The sequence below is a fragment of the Mustela nivalis genome (genome assembly GCF_964662115.1).
Source record: "Mustela nivalis genome assembly, chromosome: 19".
In the NCBI taxonomy this organism is placed as follows: domain Eukaryota; kingdom Metazoa; phylum Chordata; class Mammalia; order Carnivora; family Mustelidae; genus Mustela; species Mustela nivalis.
This window is the reverse complement of record NC_139038.1, coordinates 31,420,711-31,444,388: the sequence shown is the minus strand read 5'-3', so window position 1 is coordinate 31,444,388 and position 23,678 is coordinate 31,420,711. Positions and strand designations below refer to the sequence as shown.

The 23,678-nt window shown below is 35.8% G+C and overlaps 1 protein-coding gene across 1 annotated transcript in view; it reads left to right on the top strand.

Annotated features, from left to right (window-relative positions):
• ATF7IP2 (activating transcription factor 7 interacting protein 2) overlaps window positions 1-23,678 on the top strand; it is a gene marked incomplete at its 5' end in the record, with an annotated part of 51,409 nt that overhangs the window by 13,560 nt on the left and 14,171 nt on the right. The window contains 4 exons of the mRNA XM_082713059.1: window positions 2,590-2,714; window positions 6,432-6,566; window positions 7,338-7,436; window positions 10,327-10,487. Of these exons, the coding sequence (XP_082569185.1) occupies window positions 2,590-2,714; window positions 6,432-6,566; window positions 7,338-7,436; window positions 10,327-10,487 (520 nt within the window). The remainder of the gene's footprint in view (window positions 1-2,589; window positions 2,715-6,431; window positions 6,567-7,337; window positions 7,437-10,326; window positions 10,488-23,678) is intronic.

Here is a 23,678-nt window from a genome sequence, read left to right as displayed (position 1 = left end):
AGCTGAGTCACCCAGACACTCCTAGACATGACAGACAGGTTTCTAAAATTTGAATTTGTTGTGATTTTTTTTCTTGTTCTAAATAAATATTCACTTCAATTTCAGGTCTCACAAATCTTAGAACTGTTCCTGATCAAATGACATGGTAAATTAAAAAGATATAATAAAGGAAAGCTTCAAGTAAGATATAGTGATAAATGAAAAAATTAACATTAGGAAAGCTTTATGAAGGTGCCACTAGGTGTAGAAATGCAAAACTCTTCACAAAACCTTGAGTTTTGTTTTTATGAAGAAATGCAATTAAATCTTTAGGTTATGTAAGGTATGGCCTGCTTGGATAATTGAAACCAGACTTTAATGGTTATGGCAGTGAGGTGATACAAAAAGTGGCCAGATAAAATCAATAGGCTTAGTATCAAGTAGAGGCTTACTGGTGATATAAAGTTTGAATTTATATAGAATAGATTTATCGAAAAAAAATTAAAATTACCTGTACATTTTCAGTGACCCATGAAAATGGATGTAATTTTCAAGAAAAATAATTATCTAAATCTCTAGAAATAATCTGAACATTAATATTACAAATAAATAAGCTTTTGTCTGTTAGAGAAGTGCATTTAAATGTGACATTTTAAATTCTAGGGTATAAAAGATGGCAAGTCCAGATAGAAGTAAGCGGAAGATACTAAAAGCCAAAAAGACAATGCCTGCAAGTTGCCGGAAGCAAGTGGAAATGCTGAATAAGTCAAAGAATGCCGAAGCACTGAAAACAGCAAATGGGAGTAATGTGTCAAGTGGTAATCAGAATTCAAGTACTGGTGTCATAAACAGCAAACGTGGACATTCTGAAAATGCTTCTTTATTGGACTCTAACAAAAATTCAGTATGCTCAGAGGAAAGTAAAGCATCTTCTCAAAAAGTAATGAAACCACTAGAAATTGTTGATTCAGGAACAAGACTGGAATACACTGAAGAACAAGTTGTGTGCCCTTACCAAAAGCCAAGTAAAACAGTAGAATCTTCCAAGAAACTTTTTACACAAAAGGCAAAAGATTCACAGAACACTTCTGAAAATGATACTGAATGTCAGACAGATGTAACAAAATCCTGTTTTGAACAACACAAAGAAGATTGTAATCTGAAATCCATTTGCTGTCCATCTAACATATTGAGCGGTATGGTTCAAATGCCCAAAACTATAGTAAACAATACTTTGGATGATAAGAGAATTGACAAGATAGTTTCCTATTTACAAACAAATTCCAATTCTGAGTCGTGTGATAAAAGACAAGGTGACATTTTAAGTTCAGATACCCGTTTTGTGTCTGTTGATAAAATACCCAAGTTGGTGAATTCAGTCCTTTCCACTAACTGTGCTACCAACATTTTGAAAAGTGAAGAATCCCGTAGAACCTGTCATTCCAACATTTCAAATTCTGAAAGTATAGACTCAACACGGCTGTCAGCACTTGACGCTGATAGTAATAACAGTAAGTGTATACTTAAGCATCTTTTGGGGAAACTAAAATAGTCACAGTCAACTTTCCTTTTGGGATTTTTATTTTTTATTTATTTTATTTTTTTTAGCCTCAGATACAGAAACCATAGAGTATATAAAGCCAGGAAAAAAGTAAATGATGACAATAATTGTTTTGGAGTATCTTGTTTCCAGACCATTTAGGGTGAGGAGGGGGAAAAGGTGTCCTCCATATCTGAAGGGAACTAAATTCTTCCAAAGAATCAGTTGTTTTCCCTTGAGAGTACAGAAAATCAAAGTGTGACTTACGGCAATTGTTTGATTTATTTCATCCTCATGTCTTCTGATTTTGAAGTTTTATTTATTATATTAATAAGGAGGCTAGCTGAAAGAGTGAGTTTTTTTAATTATGGTAAACTCATTTCTTTCCATAGAATTGACCTGTATCATATGCCAAGTGTAAGCTGATAGATAATATGTATATATATGTAAACATACATACATGTAGGCTTGGAGTGACAGAAACATCAAATAGTTAACCAATGAAATTCTAGAGTTATGAAATCATTAAAATAGAAAAAATAAATTTCATTCAAAGTAGAATATTTTTTGTAAGTTAATGATATATAAGAGATATATATATAAGATACATAAGAAAAAACATTTCATAGGATAAACTTTATTTGTGTTCTTGTCTAGGCTACATAGTGATTATTTAACAAGATAGATTTAAAATTGCTTAAAAATAACAGCATCACCTATTAAAAATATGTCATACTGCCTAAGTAACTATATAAAAATAATGTGAGAACACTTAAGTAACTAGAGGTCTAAGTGCTATAAGTTATTCAGTTTTTGTCAGAATTAAATAGGTATTAAATAAAGTTGAAAGGGAGGTGTATCTGATACCAGAATCCTACCTATGAACCTAAGATAATAATTTTTTTAAGGTTAGGTTTATCACAATATTTTAGACAATTATATTTCTAAAAAATGCTTCCTTGGTCACATTTTAGTTTTTCTGTTTCCTTAAAGAGTCCCTGGATTAGAGAATTCCCAAATCCTTCCCTAGAAGGAATATTTTTACTTTCTGATCTTTTCATTTCCCCAAGGCCATAATCAAAAGAAGAGGATGTTTTCAGAAAGCAAAGAAAGTGTTAAGCGTGTGAAAACTTCAGAGCAAATTAATGAAAATATTTGTGTAGCTCTGGAAAAGCAAACAGCATTGCTGGAACAGGTAAAACATTGGTGCTTATATATTTGCTTCAGAAACTTCTGATTAGTATAAAATGATTAAAGTTCATTGATCACGATGATTTAGTACAGAAGATTTTCACTTGGTTGCAAAGGTGATGCATGAAAACTGAATCAACCGATAGAGGTATTAAAGAAAGATAATTGTTTACATTACTAACACATATACAGCGTAACCTAGAGAATCATGTCAGGTAGAGTGCTATAGTAGAAAGAGAATGGACTTTTTAGTCACTATTACATTTAAATCTCCCAGAAAGTCAGACACTGCATGACCTGAAGCTTTGCTGAATAATTCAGTCTCTTTTGTTCTGGTCCTGGGGTCCTCTGATCTGCAGCTACAGCCATTTGTATATCTCGTCACAACTGACCTCTACTTCATAGACTCAGACAACCAGAAGTCCTGCTGCATTCGGATTTACTTGCCCTAACTTCCAGGTTTACAGAGAGAGGTTGGATTTTCTGATACTTCACTTTATAGCATCATCAAACGCACATTTCGCCCTGTTTTATTTCATTGTCAGACAACTTCCCATGTTTGATCAACTCTTGAGTTTAAGTGTAATGAACTTCAATTTTAATAGGTCCTGTAATGAGGACCTGTTTTAATGATCATGTTTTGCTATTTTACTACCACTAGAATTATTCAACTGAAAGTTATTATGTGGTAGATTAATGTCTTATCAACATTATATAATGGACCCAAATGTCTGAAGCCAAACCATCCTGCTGTTTAAGAAACAGAAACACTACTGTTTTCTAAAGCAGACCATTACAGTTATATAGTTACATATTATATGAATATGTATTCACATAATAATTAAGTGGAAACCTTTTTGAAAGAGTCATGCAGAACCAGCATGAAAGGTGAGTCAGCAGTTTTTCCCTTTCTACTTTGTCTTTTCTTCCAGGAAGACCAAAGAAAACTCTAATTTAAAAAGATGTAAATATTGTGTTATTGGCAGGAAAGGGGTAGCAGAATTATGGAGAGCATAGATTTAGCTTAAGAAAGAAGGTGGGGATTCCAGCTGTGTCTTATTCCCATTGATTAGTAGTTGAATTTAGAAATAAATTCTGATAGGGACATATAAAGACAACATTTAATCTTTGAGTATTTTGGTGTCACCGGCATGGAAAAATCACACTTTTCATTCATTACTATAATTTGTCTCACAAAACACTTGGTCTGAGTTGACAGAGAAAATGGTCCCTCCAACGAGGTTTGAGGAATGTGGTTTATTTTGTTTTCTCAACCACCACCTTCCCCGTCCGCGAAGTTTCTCACACATCCTCAGAGACATCTTGGTTTTTAGCTGATTACTATGGTTTTACCTATCTCCAAATAGCTAGCTTCCCATCATTTGATATTTTAATTCCTGTGCAGTTAACTCTCTAAACCACATCTATTTGGGTTTTGTTTTGTGGTTTTGTTTTTTAGTTTAAATCCCAGTGGAATAGGCCTACCATTCTGACATTATTGTTCCCCTAAGAGTCCCAGAGCCGTTGACTGTTCTTTTTTAAGGTTTTTATAAGGATCTTGGCCTCGTTGATTCCAATTAAATTACTGAAGTGGAAGAGTTTTTCTTGAAAGTCCATGTTACTCACTCTACCTACCATCTTAGAAAGGTGAGGCAGATTGAAAATATATATTTGCTAGTCTTTCTCCAATCTTTAGGCTACTTTCACTGCCAACTGCAGATTGTACCTAGGATTTCCATCAGCTACCATAATTTTGGACACAGTACCATCACCAGAAGACATTTACGAGGTATTTGGTGGAGGTTATTGTGTCTTCCTCTATTGTGTCTTCTTCCTTCTATTGTGTCTTCCTTCCTAACACTGCCACTAAATGAGAACACATGTCCACTCTAACCAGAAGGAACAACCTATGGATGGAGATTTAGTCCTTTTAAATAACCAAGTTTTAAGAGTCTGCCTCCATCTGAATCACCCAGAGTACTTACTTGTTTAACTTGTGGCTTACTGAGCTCACTGATAGTTGAAGACTGTTGTTTTAGGCTACTCTTTTCTCAAACTTACCTAATAAAAATTACCGTGGTACCTGTTAATTAGACAGGTTTCTAGGCCTTTTTCCAGGGAATTCTGTTTGGTGAATCCAGGGTAGGGCCTAGAAATCTGTGATTTTAACAAATACCCCATGTGTTACCAGGGAAGTTTCATAAACCCTGTGTGATCTCTGCTTGTTAGCAAAACAGTATTTCCACATTCAAAATATTTAGAAAGTTTCTCCAAGACTCATCTGAGTATGAGCTTTACATATTGAGCCCAGCCACTGAACTGGCAAGCCTGTAGTAATCCATAAGAAACACACATGGGTCACAGGTGTCACCTGTCAGTAAAAACAGTATGTTATTTTGAGCACTTACTAGTTGAATCAAATATTTGAAAGTTTGACAGTAAAAATGGTGATCATGTCTAATGTTGAGAAATCACTGAAGAAATGTTAAGCATTACAGAAAAAATCAAGTAGATGATAATGTTGAAAAGCAAGAACAATTGAAAATGAGAAGGAAAAACCTGGGGAATAATCAAAATTGCTGAATACCCCTAATCATCCCAATGACTACCAGTATAAAAGAGTTAGAAACTTTGTGTTCCAATTTCAAACACCGAGAAGCAGGAATTTAGGGGAAGGATACAAATACTGCTAATAAATACTTTGGGTGTATCATGACAGGTTTTGTTATTAAGAGACATTACCTACTATGTTACAAAAGCAGCTTACTGGAGAGTACCAATTCAGCAAAAAATTACAGTGGATATTTCTGAATAGATGGCTCAGGGGAGCTATTCATATCATTGGGCATTGAGATTAATTATGTTTTCTGAAAACAGTCCCGTCTGTTCTCTAAAACACAGCCAGATAATGAAATGCATTAATGTTTCATGTGATCACTACTACACGGTGTTATAACAGTGTGCATTATACCAAATAGCATTAGTCACTACCTAATTAGTCCTGACTTCCCTCCATTTTAGCAATAAAAAAGTCACCCCCTAAAAAAAAAACCTATGCAAGTAAAGCAGATTATCTTGTACATTTATTTCCTTTATATTAATTCCCTATTTTCTATTTTTTGGAGCTCTTTCCAATATTAACCTTTTATACTCTTACAAAAATCCTATGAGCATCACATGTTCAAAATGTTGTATTACCTCCCCATATGTGGACAAGGAAGATGAAGTGGAGAGATGTGACTTCCCAAAGGTCATAGAGCTTTGTTAATGGCTGGGTCAAGGCTCAGACTTTCATAATTTGCTTCATATCTACTATAGGCCAACCAACCATTTTCACTGGGCTTTGGCTTTCGGATAAGTGGAGCTCCTTTTGATGGAATACTTGGTTTCAATTATGCTCATTAAAAAATACAAATGCAATATAGGCTTTAACCTTTTCTTTAATACATATTATGGAATTAACTGAAACAGTATCAAATAAAAATTAGCTCTGGGAGAATAAATTTATGTTCCAATGTGTCCATATATTTAGATACTGGGTGTGTTTCACTAAATTTGATATTCGGACTTCTGGTAACATAAACATAAAAATGTGAAAAATGTATATTTTATCGATTACAGTAAATCCAGAAAAGAACGAAGCTATTTTTAAGGAGTAGAAAATAAAATTGCTTTTAAATTTGAAACATAGAGTGTTCTGGTTTTTATTTTAAAATTCTAGGTCAAACATTTGATTCGACAGGAGATCTGTAGTATAAATTACAAACTATTTGATGATAAGCTGAAAGAATTGACTGAACGCATTGGGAAGACACAGTGCAGGAATAAACATGAAGCCATAGCTGATGAACTCTTCGTAAGTTTCTGATTTCATTTGAAGTAGAATCTGGTGATATTTTACGTGTTAGGAAAGGAAAACAATAAAGCAAACCCACATCATCCCTGACGGCAAGCTTGATGTACTATGCCGTAGGTAATAGAGTCTATTAGCAATATTTTTAGCAATACTTTTGGACCGTGTTCTTCTGTTATCAATGTTCTGTGTCAGTTTAATAGGCTTAATATATAGACAGTTTCTTTTAATTTGAAATATGTTCTGTATTAGAGCTTGTATGGTGTATTTCAAACTGGGGGTTTTTGTTTTGTTCTATGTTCCTAGGGCTACTCACTGATTGGTGTTTCCACCAACATTAATTTTATTATGGCTCAATTAAAAGTTTGATATTTTTATCTTTCATTCTTGTATGTCATACTGGCATCAAACATTTAAATCGTTGCTTCTGTCAGAAGTTCTCATTTTTTTAAAAGATTTTTATTTATTTATTTGACAGAGAGAGAGAGATCACAAGGAGGCAGAGAGACAGGCAGAGAGAGAGAGAAGGAAACAGGCTCCCTGCTGAGCAGACAGCCTGATGCGGGACTCGATCCCAGGACCCTGAGATGATGACCCAAGCTGAAGGCAGAGGCTTTAACTCACTGAGCCACCCAGGCGCCCAAGATTTTCTCATTTATTTGGGTAGATGCCTAAATCTTACAAGACTCCTTTGGCAGATACATAGTTTTCCCTCCTTCTCTATATATTATTTAGTACTCTGGTTTTGTATTTGTTTTTCTCTTTTTCTTCTAGGCAAAAATATCAAAACTTCAAAGACGTATTAAAGCAGTATTGCAGTCTCAGAAGAACTGCTTGGAACCAAATGTATTAACCAGTAATATAGCCTGCAAGGTTGGTATAAACACATAGGAGTTTTTTGTTTGTTTGTTTGTTTGTTTATTTATCAGAGAGAGAGAGAGCAAGCACAGGCAGACAGAATGGCAGGCAGAGGCAGAGGGAGAAGCAGGCTCCCTGACGAGCAAGGAGCCCGATGGTGAGACTCGATCCCAGGACGCTGGGATCATGACCTGAGCCACAGGCAGCTGCTTAACCAATTGAGCCACCCAGGCGTCCCAACACATAGGAGTTTTAATTGCCTCATTGACCCACCGTTATAGGTAGCTGGATTTTAAGATATGAACTATATTTCCAAACTAAGAAGGCTTTAAAACTTTATATTCAGAATGTCCTGTGATGCTGTCTCTGGAGAAGCTCAGCTTAGGTGGCCAAAAGTAAATGCCACTTGTATTTCTTTCATTAAGAGAGTAGAGAGGTGATTTGTGATTCCCACAATTTTATCATGATAAAATGTTTTGAACAGATACTACAACAAAGTTGACAAAATTTTACAGTGAACATTTGTATACCCAGCACCAAAATTCTACCTTTACTTTTTTAATATGTTTAATATTTTTGTCATATATCTGTCTATCTGTTCATCTCCTAAGCCATCTTTATGTTTGGTGCATTCACAAGTACTAATATATTTTTTGTATCAAAATACACTTTGTAGTATACACGTCTAAAATATTTCAGCAGGGTATTATTAGAGTTTGGTATCTGTTAATATTTTTATATAAAATTTAAGTATAATCTTTATTATACATTCACTGAATTTTTTTCTCGTAGTGTCTTTATTTGCTTTGACATCATATTTATGCTAGCCTTAGTAAATGAATTGGGAAGCATTCTCTCCCCTGTTTTTTGAGTCTGTGTAAGATCTTCTTACTTCCTTAAAGGTTTGATAGAATCCATGACTGAAGACTATCTGGGTAAGGAGCTTTCTTTGTAGGAAGATTTTTTCTTGAAATTCAGTTCTTTAATAGGTAAGGGGCAATTTGGATTTTTCTATTTCTTCTCGTATCAGTTTTGTAAATTATCTTCACAAGGAATGTGTCCCTTTTATCTAAGCTGTTGAATTTGCTGACATAAATTATTGACAAAATTTTCCTGTACTTTTAACATTTGTACATCTATAGTGATAACTATTTCATTTCTGATACCAGTAATCTGTGTTTTCTTTTTTTCTTGATCAGTCTTGACTAGGGTTTTAAAAATCTTACTCTCTCTTTCATGTCTCTTTTCTGTTTTTTATAATTTCCTTACTTTTACTTACATTGGATATGATTTGTTCTTCTTTTTCCAGCTTAAGAGAAGAGCATTAATTTTTAATCTTCTTTTCTACTAGAAAACATTTTTTTTTTAAGATTTACTTATTTATTTGACAGACAGAGATCACAAGTAGGCAGAGAGGCAGGCAGAGAGAGAGGAGGAAGCAGGCTCCCCACGGAGCAGAGAGCCTGATGTGGGACTCGATCCCAAGACCCTGGGACCATGACCTGAGCCGAAGGCAGAGGCGTTAACCCACTGAGCCACCCAGGTGCCCCTCTACTAGAAAACATTTAAAGCTATGAATTTCCCTCAAGCATGCTTTTTCTAAGCATCTTCTCGGTGATTAGACATTGCACTTTTTTTTTTTTTTTAAGGTTTATTTATTTAGAGGGATGCCTGGGAGGCCCCGTCAGTTAAATGGCTGCCTTCGGCTCAGGTCATGGTCCCAGAAAGGATACAGCCCTGCCAGCAATGCTGGTACTGCAGTAGTCCTCGCCCCTGGCTGTCCCAAATGAGGGATGATGGTCCTGCTGCTGTTTCAGGTGTGGAGTCCTGAGTCTTGGTCCCTGGCTGGGCTTGGCCTATACTGCTACTGCAGCCGGTTATGTCCACGGCTGCCCCACGTGTCCGGTGGGGACCAAGATGATACTAGTGCTGCAGTGAATATGGCTGCTGATTTTGCAGTGTGGAGTGGGGCTTCAGCCACCCCTGCCCTGGGTTTGGGGAGAAGAATGGGTCCCTGGCATTTGTGGCACCTGTTGTAGAAGATACATGGACAACAAAAAGAAAGCCGAGGGGGCTCCCTGTGCTCCCTCCCGCAATCTCTGGATCCTCAGGAGTCTGCCCTTTTCTTTCCACCTTTCAGAGGCATTTTATGATTATCTGTTGAATTATTTCCAGGGTTTTTCATTATGCTTAGATGAGAGTAGCAGGGAAAAGTGAGCCACTTTGTGCTGGCACTGAAAGGATACCACATTATTTTTTGCTATTGTTTTCCAGAACCTACTTCTACATATAGAATCTGCAACCTTAATAACATTTCAGAAGTCTGTCTTTGTGTACTGGCCCTTTGTTCACATTATCCACCAGAAAAGCTCATGAGTTGGGCAACCAGTTTGACCCTTTTGTATTGTTTAAGATACACGTATTTTTAAAATACTGCACATTCTCAAAGCATAGACTAAAATGTCCAAGTTTTAAACAAAACTCAACTGGAAGATCAAGTTGGAAGTTTGATTTATTTCTGGTCTTCACTCATTATTAGTATAGTGAAAGTAAAAGTGTGCTTATTACAGTCTAATGTTTCTGAGTTCCTCAAACAGTCTCACAGGAACAAAATGTTGTCTAACTGGTTCAGTATTTGTTTTTCCTTTCCACCCAAGCTAGGAAGTTGATTTGTACTATCATTATTTTTATTTCTTATAAATATTTTTTAAATTCATTTTGGCAAAGATGCTGCCCGCATTGTCAACAACCATTGAAATACATATAATTTAACATATGTTTTGCCATATGTGTTCAAGAATATTTTGAGAACCTTTTCCAAGTGAAATTTTACCTATCAAATTTGTATGGAAGAACACAAGTGGTAACAGCCCATTTAACTGCATTTTCTTCACCCAATTAACAGGCTACAAGTTCAGAGACCATGAATTTGGATAAGAATTCAGAGTCAGTCAGTAGTCCAGATGAAGGAAAGAATTCTGTGAGCTCTGAACCTTCTAACCCTTCAGAAGAAGCAAGTAAAAAGGTTAATTTATCACGGGATCATGATGAGGCTGTTTCGGAAAGGTAGGCCTTTCTACAAAAATGCATAGAGTTACCTAACTATGTGCTTGTAAACATACCATTTCTCAGTTAAGAATGAAACAGTTAAAAAAAACCAACAACAAACAAAACAAAACAAAAAAAGAATGAAACAGTTTAAAGGTTCATGCTCATTCTTGTCTGTTATGAAGGAATGGAATTGGTTGTCCAGAGCTTATATCACGGTGGTTTTAACAGTAACGAATAGAGGCGCCTGGCTGGTCAGTCTGTAGAGCATGCGACTCTTAATCATCTGGGCAGTGGGTTGAGCCTCACACTGGGGGTAGAATTTACTTAAAACAAAAACAACAACAACAAAAACCCCACCAGTACTAAATAAAATTTTGAATTGGCTAGGGGATTGGGTTTTCCATTGTGGTGTATTCCAACTTTGGTATGGTAATCAGAGTGATCCCTTGGTCATTCCCATGGTTTGTGATCTATACATGGAAAAGTCAAGGTCCTATAATATAGTAGCTTACAAAAGTTACAGAGGAAGAGTAAGGCTAGGAAAGTAAGGTCAGAAAAAAAGTGCCTACAAGTATTTGATTCTTATAGGTTGAAAGCATTATCATGAATCATAACTTTAAATGACAGAGAAGAGGTTAATTTATTTGTTTAATTGAGTCGAAAAGCAGCCAAGACCCCTAACCTCTGATCTAGTCTAAAAGATCCAGGGCTATTAGGGAAGAAGTCATTTAGTTTAACAAAGAAATAGGAGCGGTGATTCCTGCCTTGATTAATGTTGGGGGAGGGGCATTTTAATGAGTTCTTTTCTTTGGTCTGGTGATTTGCAAGATTTGGAGCTTTAGAGTATTATTTTATTTTTTTATTCTTACCATTAACTCCTTAAAATGTCCTCAGGTTTTCCTTTTACGTGTTCAATTATACTCCAGCTTTTAAAAGGGGAAAAATACATAACTCAAAATAAGAAATTATTTGAAGAACACCACCCTTTCCCCAAATAGCTATGCATACTCAAGGAGGCCACAAAATGAAGCAGAAGCATTACAAATCTGTACCATTTGCAGTGGATCCTTGGTTTGGGGGAATTTACATGCAGTTTTGACTCTTTGAAGAAGCCCTAATATTGCATGATAGTGAGTCCTGCATTTTAGTTTTGAACCAGGAAGCTGCTATGAAGAAGGCATTTATTCAGTTTGTGAATGCAAGAGTCACATTTCAGTGAGTCTTCGTTGTTACCACTCTTCATGTGTGTGCCGAAACTCATGAAGTGGCAAAAAGGAAAAATAAAATGGTAGTGATAAAAGTGAAAAAGTGTCCTGATGATTCACGGGCCTGTACCTCTGGGGCAAATAATACATTATATGTTAATAAAAGAGTAACAACAGTAATAGCTTACAAAAAAAAAGTGAAAAAGTGGAGACCCCATGAAGATAGCATTATTTAGACTACTAATAAGTCAAATTTATCAATGGCTTCTATCTATGACATGAGCAACCTACCTTATGTTCTATAATGAAGGAAGAATTTATGAAACTTTTCCCAGGCAGCCATGCTAACAAGTATATATAACTTGACCATGATGGATGGATTCAATGGTGAGTTTTATAAAATACAGAATAAAGAAACAACACCAGTTTTAAACAAATTTCCAAAAAATAAAAGAGGGAATATTTTCCAGTTTGTTTTATGAGACTAGATACTAAAATGTAGTATGATTGTGATATTCTGGTATTAAAATCAATTTTAACATTTTACAGAAATGGAAAATTATTGTCCATTTTTACCCATAAAATAGATGCAGGTATCCTAAACAAGATACTAGTAAAACCAAGTCCAACAATCTATAAAAGTTGAGTTTGTCTCAGGAATGCTACAAGGCTAGTTCAATAGTTAAAAAAACAATTACTGTAATTTACCAGAATAAGAATCTGTATTAACTCACCACGGAGGTAGGATTTGATAAAGTATCCTGTTTATGATTAAAAACGAATTCTTTGCAAACTTGGAATAGGTAGGTAACTTCCCTAATCTGATAAAGAGATCTACAAAAACCCTAAAACAGATCTGATGGCCAAATATTGGAAATATTTTCTTTGAAATACAAAATAGAAGGATGCCTGCTCTCGCCATTTTAACATTATACTGGATCTCTTGGCTAATGACAGAAAAAGAGGTCAGTATAGAAAGGATTGAAAAAGAAGGAAGAAATATTACTATTCTTGGATGATTGGGGTAGGTATATAATGTAGGAAATCCAAAGTAACTTACAGATAAATTATTAGATTTAACAAGAAGTTAATAAGATTGCCAATCTCAGACATGTAAGAAATTATATTCTTGTATACCAGATACAAACAATTAGGGAATTAAAAGATATTTTTAAAAAATATCTTGAAGATATTTTAGAAGATACGATACCCATCCAGCAGCACCAAACCTAGGAATATATTTAATAATATTTTAATAATATTTAAAGTTATTAAATATTTTATTTAATAATTATTATTGTTATTAATTTATATTATTGTATTATATAACATATTATGTATTATTAAATGATTATTATTTAAAATTATTGAATATTAATATTTAAATATTATCAATAATATTTAAAAGTAAAGCATTTTAAAATCTGACAATACTAGATGTATTGGTGAGGTTTTGAAATATGTATAATAACTAAAGAAACATAAAATTTTGAAAGTAAAGAAGAATTCAGTGGAAAATGAACAATGTTTATGGGTTGGACAAGGCAGTATTTATAGAATATTTTCACTTTTGTTCAAATTAATTCATAGAATGCAGTTTCAATCAGTTTTCCAGTCTATAATTTTGTGGAACTTGACAAGCTGATTTGATTCTAAAATGCGTATATAAATACAGGGAATTAAGAGACCAAGACACCCGTCAACTAGAAAAACAAGAAGAAAGGAATTTGCCATCAGGTATCAGGGTACTACAAAACCGCCGCACTTATAATAATGTGATGTTATTCAATTCAAGTGACAGACAAATAGAGCAGTGTCACAGAGAATCCAGAAACCCATGCATATATGTATATGTGATATGTGATGGAGATTTTATGTCACACCATCTGGGAAATGATTGACTTTTAGTAAATGGTGCAGTTACTCTGCTATTCATGTTGAGAAAAATATGAAAGACATTGGCTCTCTGTCAGACGGCACATAAAAATCAATCTCCTGTGGATTAAGGAGCTCAATATCTAAAGGAGAATTACAACACTTTTAGAAGGGAATATAAAACGTCCTCATGAACTTAGGGTAAGGAAGGATTTCAAAAATTCACAAGTACCTTTGCAATAAAATAATAAAGACCCGTTTTACCATATTAAAATTAGAAACTTCTTTCAAGCCACTAAAATTTTAGTGAGAAGATAGTCCATCAAGTGAGAGAAAACACTTGCAGCACACAGAACCTCTAGGGGCACAGTACCAGAGTATGTAGAAAGAACTTCAGATCAACGAGTAAAAGCCAGATAACACAAAAGAAAAATGGGCAAAAGACTTGTATATCTGCTTCACGAAAGACGAATTCCATGACCAATACTAAACATAGAAAAGGTGCTCAACTACATTAGTAATCAGAGAAATGCAAATTAAAGCCACAAAGAGATACCTTTTCATATCAGGTAAGGAAAAGTAAAACATTTTAAAATCTGACAATACTAGGTGTATTGGTGAGGTTTTGAAATAAAGGGAATTGATTTTTTTAACATTTTGTTGTTATAAGGGTAAATTGGTATGATGCTTTAGGAGAAATCTTGGCATTATCTAAAAATACTGAAGATCTGAATATCCTTTGACCTCACAGCCCCATCCTTTGATATGTACCCTCTAAATGTCCAATGGGATATATGTAGAGGAATGTTTATTAGCGTTTTCCGTAATAGTTGAAAACCAGAAGGACAAAAACCCATCTACAGTTGAAAAGAATAAACTGCAGTAAATCCATACAGTGGAATTCTGTGTATTAGTGGAAATGGAAAAACTGCACTCACGTGCAGCTATACAAGGTACTCCCACAAAAATATTATGGAAGAGCAGATGCAAATAGTAGGATTCCATTCAAATAAAGCTCAGAAATAGCCAGGAAAAAAAAAAATAATATAGGAAGTCAAGGGTAGATGGTAAATCTCAAGACTAAAACAAATTAACACTACAAATGCCATTTATGGAGGAGACTTATGATATAGGATAGAGGCATGTGGGTTTCTGAAATGCTGGTCATATAAAATGTATTTCCGTGAGCGGCGGCTGCATCCTTTGTAGTTACTTATTAACTATGCATGGTTTTTCTTAAAAAAGATTTCTATTTAATTTATTTGAGAGAGAGCGCGCATGAGAGGGGAGAAGGTCAGAGGGAGAAGCAGACTCCGCTTGGAGCTGGGAGCCTGATGCAGGACTTGATCTCGGGACTTGGGGATCATGACCTGAGTGGAAGGCAGCTGCTTAACCAACTGAGCCACCCAGTGCCCTACACATGTGTTTTTAATCTAATTCGAAAATAGCTAACTACCTACTAGAAAATTTAGGGGATTTTTAAAAGATTTTTTTTTTTAAATTTATTTATTTAACAGATAGAGATCATGGTAGGCAGAGAGGCAGGCAGAGAGAGAGAAGGGAAGCAGTCTCCCTGCTGAGCAGAGAGCCCAATGCAGGGCTCGATCCCAGGACCCTGAGACCAGGACCTGAGCGGAAGGTAGAGGCTTTAACCCAATGAGCCACCCAGGCGCCCCAGAAAATTTAGTTTATATTTAATGTAATCCTACTGAAATACGTGGGCTCATAACTACAATCTTACTACTTGTTTTCTCTTATCCCTTCTATTTAATGGGCCTCTTCCCCTATTTGTGTCTGGGTGTCTATCTCTATTTTAGCCTTCTTTTGGATTAGTCTTTTTTTTTCTTTCCCCATTATCTTGCTAATTATACATCTTTCATTGTTTCTTTAGAAGTTGTCCTAAAGATCATGATTTAGATTCTTGACCCTAATAATTAGAATCCAATATGGATTAGTACTTTTACCATTTTTGTAGGTAATGCTTGACCCTAGAACCCTGTAACTCCACTTAGCACTCTCCCTCCCTCTTTTGTGTTTTCACACATTTTAATTTTACATTACAGTTGACTATCAAATAATGTAGCATTGACCCCATGCATGATCAAAAATTGACACATGACTCTTGACTCCCCCAGATTTAACTATTAATAGTCTACTGTTGACTGGAAGCCTTACTGATAACATAAAGAGTCAATTAAACATTTTGTATACATATATACTATATTTTTACAATAACGAACCTAGAGAAAAAATATTGTTAAAAATCATAAGAGAAAATACACTTAAGAATACTGTATTTATTGAAAAAAATCTATGTGTAAGTGGACCTGTACAGTTAAACCCTTGTTGTTCAAGGTCAGCTGTACTATAATCTCACAAGATGAAACCACTATCTTGTAGAGTCATTATTTGCTGAGAGCTACCCACATATTTACCCCTCTTGTTGCTCTTCCATTTATTCCTGTATTTCCATCTTCCCATCTGGGAAAATTTTCCTTCTGCCTGAAGAACTTTGTTATTTCTTTTTTTAGTTTTGCTCAAGAAAAATTGTCAGGTTTTTTTGGTCTGGAAATAATTCCTTTTTGTCTTTATTTTTAAAGGATATTTTAACAGGAGTATTGAACTGTAGGTAATTTCCTTTCAGAACTTTCAAGATGTCATTACATGTCTTTTGATTTCTATAATTTCCGCTGAAAAGTTAGCTTCAGTCTTATTGTGGCTTCTTTGAAGATAATGTCTGTATTTCTGCTTTTAAGACCTTCTACTTCTTTTTGGTTTTCATTAGTATACTATATGATGCTAGTTGTGGAGTCTTGGGTTTAGTGTTTGTTTTTTAAGTTATCTTGATAGGGGCTCACAGTTTTTCACGAGTCAGGTTTTGTGTCTTCCATTATCTCTGAAAAATTCTTGGCCATTATCTCTTAAGAATTCCTTCAGCACTATTCCATCTCTTCTCCCCTGCAGTTTTCCCATTATATGCATCTTGGTACACACCATCCTCCAGTCTGGATATTTTCTACCAACCTATTTTCCAGTTTATGAATCCTCTCTTCAGCTGGATCCAAGTGGCTGTTCAACCCATCGTATTGAATTGTTAATTTCCGTTTGCTTAATTTTCAGTTCTCCCCTTTCCTTATTTTTTAGAGAGAAAGGGCATGTACATGCATGAGCAGTGAGGGAGGGACAAATGGAGAAGGGAAGAAGGATTCTTAAGCAGGCTCCCACCCTGTGCTGAGCCCGACACTCAGCTCCATCCCCCAACCCTGAGCTCATGACCTGAGCTGAAAGCAAGATTCGGACTATTAGCTGACTGAGCCACACAGGCACCCTGACTTTGTGTTCTTTTCTGTAGACAGAGGTGGTGAAATTCTTTATCTTGTTGTCCATGTGTTGAACATTTTAATCACTGTATTTTCTGATCCATTTCTCATGACCCTTGTATGCAAGTCACTTTGAGCTCTGTTTCTATTTGCTGTGTTGTTGTTGTTTTTTTAATTTTTGCCCTGCTTGTTATCTTAATTGCTAATTTTATGTGTGAATCTTGGACACTGTGTATTGAAAATTTTAGAGATTCTAAATGATGTTATCTTCCATCAGAACAGATTCACCCTACACTCTGGCAGGCAGCAGAGAGAGGGACATAGGCTCTGTTGATGGTTTTAAAATACAGACACATATTCTTCAATATACTCTTCCTTTAAAAAAGTGGAGTCTAATTTTTGTCTTAGGCTATACTTAGTGACAGCAAATAGAATATGGTTAAAGTAGCAGTATGTAACTAAATCATAAAAAGCATCATAGCTTCCTTTCTTTCTCTTGGATTGCTTGCTCTGGGGCAAGTTAACTGCCATATTAACATGGCAGCAAGCACAGTTTAAGAAGACATCAAGCAGCCTGTGCAGAATCCCATATGGTAAGGCGCCCTGCCAACAGCCATGGGAGTAAACCATTTTGGAAGTAGGACCTTTAGCCCTCATTGAGCCTTCAGATGACTGCAGCTCCTGCCATCATCCTGACTGCGGTGACAGATCCTGAGCCCCAACCCTCAGCTATAGTGCTCCGTACTGCCTTACCCACAGAAATGGAGATAATAAATGTTTATTTTTTAAGCCATTGTGTTAGATAATATACTTAAATCTAATCAGGAATTGAGCACAACTGAGGCTTATTTGTAACCCTTATAAGACTCGGTCTGTTTTGATTTTACTCCATCCATGGCATAGCCCTCTAAGACTTCCATCAGAAAGATTGGAGTGTTTCCTATGGTTCCTTTTGCTCGTTGTATATTCCAATTTTGGTCTCCCTGATACAATCCACTGTGCTATCAGCCACCTTCTGCTTGGCTTCTCAGTATTCCCAAAAGGGTTCATTGACAGATGCCCTAAGAGGAACACCACTGGCGACTGTCTAGCCCACTTCTGTATACCCTCTTTCTCTCTGGGATCTCAGTTCCCTAAGTCCTGGCTTCTACCACAGCTTTCTGATGTCTGCAAATATATATATATATATCAAGCAAATATATATGTGTGTGTGTGTGTATGTATGTATGTATTTATTAAATTTCTTAAGATTTAAAATAATAGCTTCTCAAATTGTTCAAGTGTGGGGGTTCTGTCATAGCTGTTCTACATAGCAGTTTATGTACTTCTTTATACATATAATTTATTTAAAAATTTTCAAAAATATTTGAGAAATAAACTTTATTTTTAAAAAAAGATTTTATTTATTTATTTGATGGAGAGAGAGAGAGATCACAAGTAGGCAGAGAGGCAGACAGAGAGAGGAGGAAGCAGGCCCCCCGCTGAGCAGAGTCTGATGCGGGGCTCGATCCCAGGACCCCAAGACCACGACCCGAGCCAAAGGCAGAGGCCCTAACCCACTGAGCCACCCAGGTGCCCCAGAAATAAAGGAACTTTAAAAAAAGAAAGCAAAAACATGTTGCTCCCACTATTATTAAAACTCTAAAGAACGCCAGGAGGTTTTATAATTGTTTTTTTCTGTTAATCCCAAGTATTGAAGGAATTAGTGCCACAACTAACTTTCTATGTCTATAGTAATGGTTGGATTTAGAAGTTTAAACATTTTTCTTTTGAGAATGTGTAGGAAATGGGAAAGGCAGTAACAGCTGAGCTGAACAAGTTCATAGAATAGAAGGCTTATGGACTAGAACACATGTTTGAAGAAAGGGAACTTGTTTAAATAGGAAGAAAATGCCGTTATGTGCAATCATTTCCAAAAGGGAAAGGAAGCTTCAAGTTGTAAGGCGCCCAGGAACAGACTATTCCACCAATCGTGATTGAATGAAACATTAATTATGTCTAAAACATAAGCCTGGCATTGAACTTCATGTGAAGAACTATTTGTAGAGATCAAAGGGGGAAAAGCAGTTACCAGCCATGGTATTTTAAGAAATTTCCTACAGTGTTGCATGTGCTCCTTCCTACTCATTCCTCATTAACATTAATTTAATCTTATAAAACTTCTCTGTCTTTTCTAGATGAAGAAACTAAGGCAGGGTTTCTTGCCCCCAAAACCCTGTTAGTAAGTAACCAAGCCACTAAAGCCACCAGTGGAATTTAGACCCAGACCCAGACAAGTTTGTCTCCAGAACCCATAAACTGAAATTACTATATTATAACATTACCTGGAGAATTATAATTAGTAATTTTAGACACAAATTTTTTTCCAAGGGTAAAATGCATGTAAAAAAACATAGGTAAGGTACATCCAAATGAACATGAAAATCAAAACTAAATACAGTTATCAATCTATGATGACTATTACTAGTAGGAAAAAATATACAAAATAAACTCTTTAGGTTTTGTTAGAGACAAAAAAATGGAAAGAAGAATGAAATATTCTCGATAAAATTTAGATCTGAACATTTGTTTTTGTTTACTGAACTTAGTAATAATGGCTGTTAGAATCTCTTATTGATAAATTTGGGGAAAATTGTTGAATTAAATCTGTTCTAAAATGTACATGAAAACAGTTCTAAAATGAATGTGTAGGAAATGTCTGCTTCTGCCCATGAAGTATGAATTGCTACAGGAATTGTTCTTTGGTTGTCAACAAACAGAAGACCAAACTAAAAAAGAAAAAGAATTGTGAGCAGACATTGTTCAACGGGGAGCACAAGACTCTCTCCCTGGGAGAAGGGAAACAGGTGGAATGCAGCCTACCATTGTTCAAGCTTAATGCCTGGAGGCATTTTGCAGGTAAAGGGCAGGGGCAGGAGGAGCTCAAATAGCCTCTAGAGGTCTTGCTACATTTAGATCAGAGACTGGGGGCTCTGAGTTGGCTAGAATTTATGAGGCAGAACAATAAAGAAAGCAAATTGTGTAAAGATAGAGCTCTGATGATCTGCAGAGGGAACCTCTTGAATCATAGGCTGAATGCAGATCTGTGCCGGCAGAGGATGAAATTACAAGAGGCAGGGGAAAGCCCCACTGGAAAGAAGACCAAACATTTTTGGATATTGTACAGGGATGGGAACATTTTGCTTTCCCACTGACTATAATGAACAATGGAATAACAGGTAGAGAGTCCTTAGGTGGGTATAGCTGTAGTGAGGCTGGCTTGGTCCTAGACTAAAAACTTCAGTGGGCCTGCTCTCAAAAAACTAAAAGGACACAAAGGATGCGAGTAATCCTGAGTAATTTAACTTCATTCCACAGTGGTCCAGCACTGTTTTTCTTTTCTTTTTAAGATTTTATTTATTTATTTGACAGAGTACAAGCAGGGGGAGCAGTAGGCAGAGGGAGAGGGAAAAGCAGCCTCCCTGCTAAGCAGGGAGCCCAACTAGGGGCTTGATCCCAGGACCCTGAGATCATGACTTCAGCCAAAGGCAGACACCTAACCAACTCCAACTGAACCACCCCCGTACCCAGGGTCCACCACTCTTTGAAAGAATGGAACATCATCCATCATTCAACAGTGTAAATTTTACAATGTCTGACAATTAATCAAAAATTACCAGGCATGCAAAGTAGCAAAAAATATAATTCATAACTAGGAGAAAACTAAAATGCTAGAAACAGTATGTCTGATGGACAACAACAACATAAATCAGCTGTTATCGTTGAGTGTTCATGTCCCAACAATATAAAGGAAAATGTGAAAATAACAGATTTTAAAAAAAAAACCCAAGTTGAATTTCTAGAAATTTGAAAGACAATAACTGAGTGTGAAGAGTACACTGATTAGGATTAACATTAAAATTAGGATAATTATTGATTTAAAAAAAAGACAGCAGAATAGCAATAGTAACTGTTCAAACAAAGGCAAACTGTTCAAACAAAGACTAACAAAGAAGATGAACAGAGCATTGGAGACCTTTGGAACAGTATTAAGTGGTCTAATATATAGATATATATATCGCTGAAGTTTCACCAGGCTGTGGGGGTGGGGAGGGAGGAAAGATGTAACATCTAAAATTTTTCCAAATTTGGTGAAAATTCAAAACCCATAAATGTTTAAAAAGGAAAAAAAAAGGTGAAAGTAGTGACTAGAAAATCTTAAAAACAGCCAGAGGAAAAAAAAAACCTCATTACATAGAAAGGAACAAACAAATAAAATTAGGAGACTTCTTGCTGTGCACTATGCAAACTAAAAGACATCTCTAAAGCTTTGAAATGCAGAGGCATATCTAAAGTGTTGAAAGAAAAACTATGTATTAAAATTTCTACACTCTGTGAAAATATCTTTCAGATTTTAGGGGAAACAGACATTTTCAAACTAAAAAAAGTTGGGGTGGGTGTGGAGAATATATCAGCAGCGGACCTGCACTGCAAGAAATGTTAAAGGAAGTTTTACAGGCAGAAGGAAAATAAAACCAGAGGAATTTTGGATCTGTCCAAAGGTAAAGAGATGAAAGTACTGGCTATAATAAATATGTGTGTAATATAAAATATTTTTCTGTCCTTTTACATAGGGTACATATGTGTATATATCTCATACTGTTCCTCTTATGTTGTACATGTGTGTAAGTATGTGTGTGTGTGTGTGTTTGTGTGTGTGTGTATATATAATAAAGTCATACTATTTATAGTGTTTCTGCATATGGGCAACAAACAGAATTTCAAATTTTAAAATCAATACTGTTTACAATAATGTCAAAGAACATGATATACAAAGGGATATGATGACCAAAACATCTGTAAGACCTAACTTCAGAACTACGAAGTACATTTCAGAGTCATGATCTAGCATGTAATTTCAGAGTCATCATCTAGCATGATCTAGCATGTTACTTTCTAACAAGTAAAAAAGCTCAACAAACTGAAAAAATCAACACCTCTTCTTACATCCATTAGAGAGGTAAGGCCACAGAGCAAAATACTGCCCCCCAACCCGGAGAGGCAGAAGTGGTAATCAACAACATTGGGGAACTGGAGCAGAAACCCAGAAGCACAAGCTTCCGTGGGAACCAATGCCAGTTTAGGAAAATGTAAATTGTAATTGCTGGAGGCTCAGAACAGACAAGTCAAGAGTTAAAAACTACACAGGAAGACCCATAATTTTGTGTTGTACCTCCAGGAGCTCTACCAGGTCCTGATGGTGAATATTGGAGAAAGTCCCTTCATGCTTGCAGCAGCCAGTTGGCAAAAGGAACCTTTTCGAATATTCCAGACCACTCTGTTCTTAATAAGGCCTTGTCCCAGGGAGAAACTACTACTAAACCCACCTGGCTGAATGAAATCCCCAACTCCTGCTCCCTCTAGCTTTCCATATGGAGGAAGTGAATACCCAACTTCAGCTGCTCTAGCCATCTGTCCCACCTACAGGGGGTGACTGACTAAGAAGTGCTAGTGAAATTCACACTCCAGAGGCACAGGTTTACTTGAAAGACTGAGAGCTAGTCATAGTGTTAGTAAAACCACTTCGTTACTAAAGGCTTGTTTATCACGGGTCCTTTCACGCAGTACATTATGTCCACCTGTCAACAACAACAACAACAAAAATCACAAGATGTACTAAAAGGCAAGAAACACGATTTGAAGGGACGGAATAAGTATCAGAAACAGAGTCAGATATGACAGAAGTGTTCAACTTAGCAGACCAGGGATTTTGAAAAACTATTTGCTAAAGGCTTCAGTGAAAAAAAAAAAAAAAGTAGAAAAAAATGCAAAAACAGGTGGATAAATAAGCAGAGAAATGGAAATGCTTCAGACCAAAACAGTAACAATGAAGAAGGCCTTTGATGGACTTAGTAGAATAGATGCCTCTGAGGAAAGCATCACTGAGCTTGAAAGTCTGACAACAGAAACTTCAGAAAAGTAAACAGACACAAGACAACAGCAAAATAATACAAGAACGTGGGACAAACTACAAAGAAATAACAAGCATAATGGGAACACCAGAAGGGGAAGGGGTGCAGATGCGCAGAGAGAAAGGAACAAAAACTGTTTGAAGACATAATTACTAAGAATTTCCCCCAAATTATTGTTAATACCAAGCTCAAAGAACACTAAGCAGGGTAAATATCAAAAAACTACATTTAGGCATAAGATATTTAAAATTCAGAAAATGAAAGAAGCCAGAGGGAAAAACACCTTACCCATAGAGGAGCAAAGGTGAAAACTGCATCCAGCTTCTCCTTAGAAACTATGCAAGCAAGGAGAGGGTGGAGGTGAAATATTTTAAAGTATTGAGAGAACAAAACCACCAGCTTAGAATTCTGTAATCTATGGCACTGTCCTTCAAAAGTGAAGGAGAAATACACTTTCTCAGACAAACAAAAATTTAGGGTATTTGTTGCCTGTAGACCTGCCATCCAAGAAGTGTTAAAAATTCCTCACAGAGAAGGAAGATAAGTCAGAAAATCAGATTTACATAAAGACAAGAAGATCTTCAGAGAAGGAATGAATGAAAGTAAAACAAATACATTTCTTTTCTTGATTTGACAAGTTTGTTCAAAATAATAGCAGCTCTGTGTGTGTGTGTGTGTGTGTGTGTGTGTGTGTGTGTTTAAATGAAATGAACAACAGCAATGATACAAGGAACAGAAATTCCTAAAAAATTAGGAATATTTTGTTTTTATAAGGTACTTCCACTACTTGTGAAGCAGTATAGTATTATTTGAAAGTGGACTTGGATTAGTTATAAATGTATATTGCAGACATTA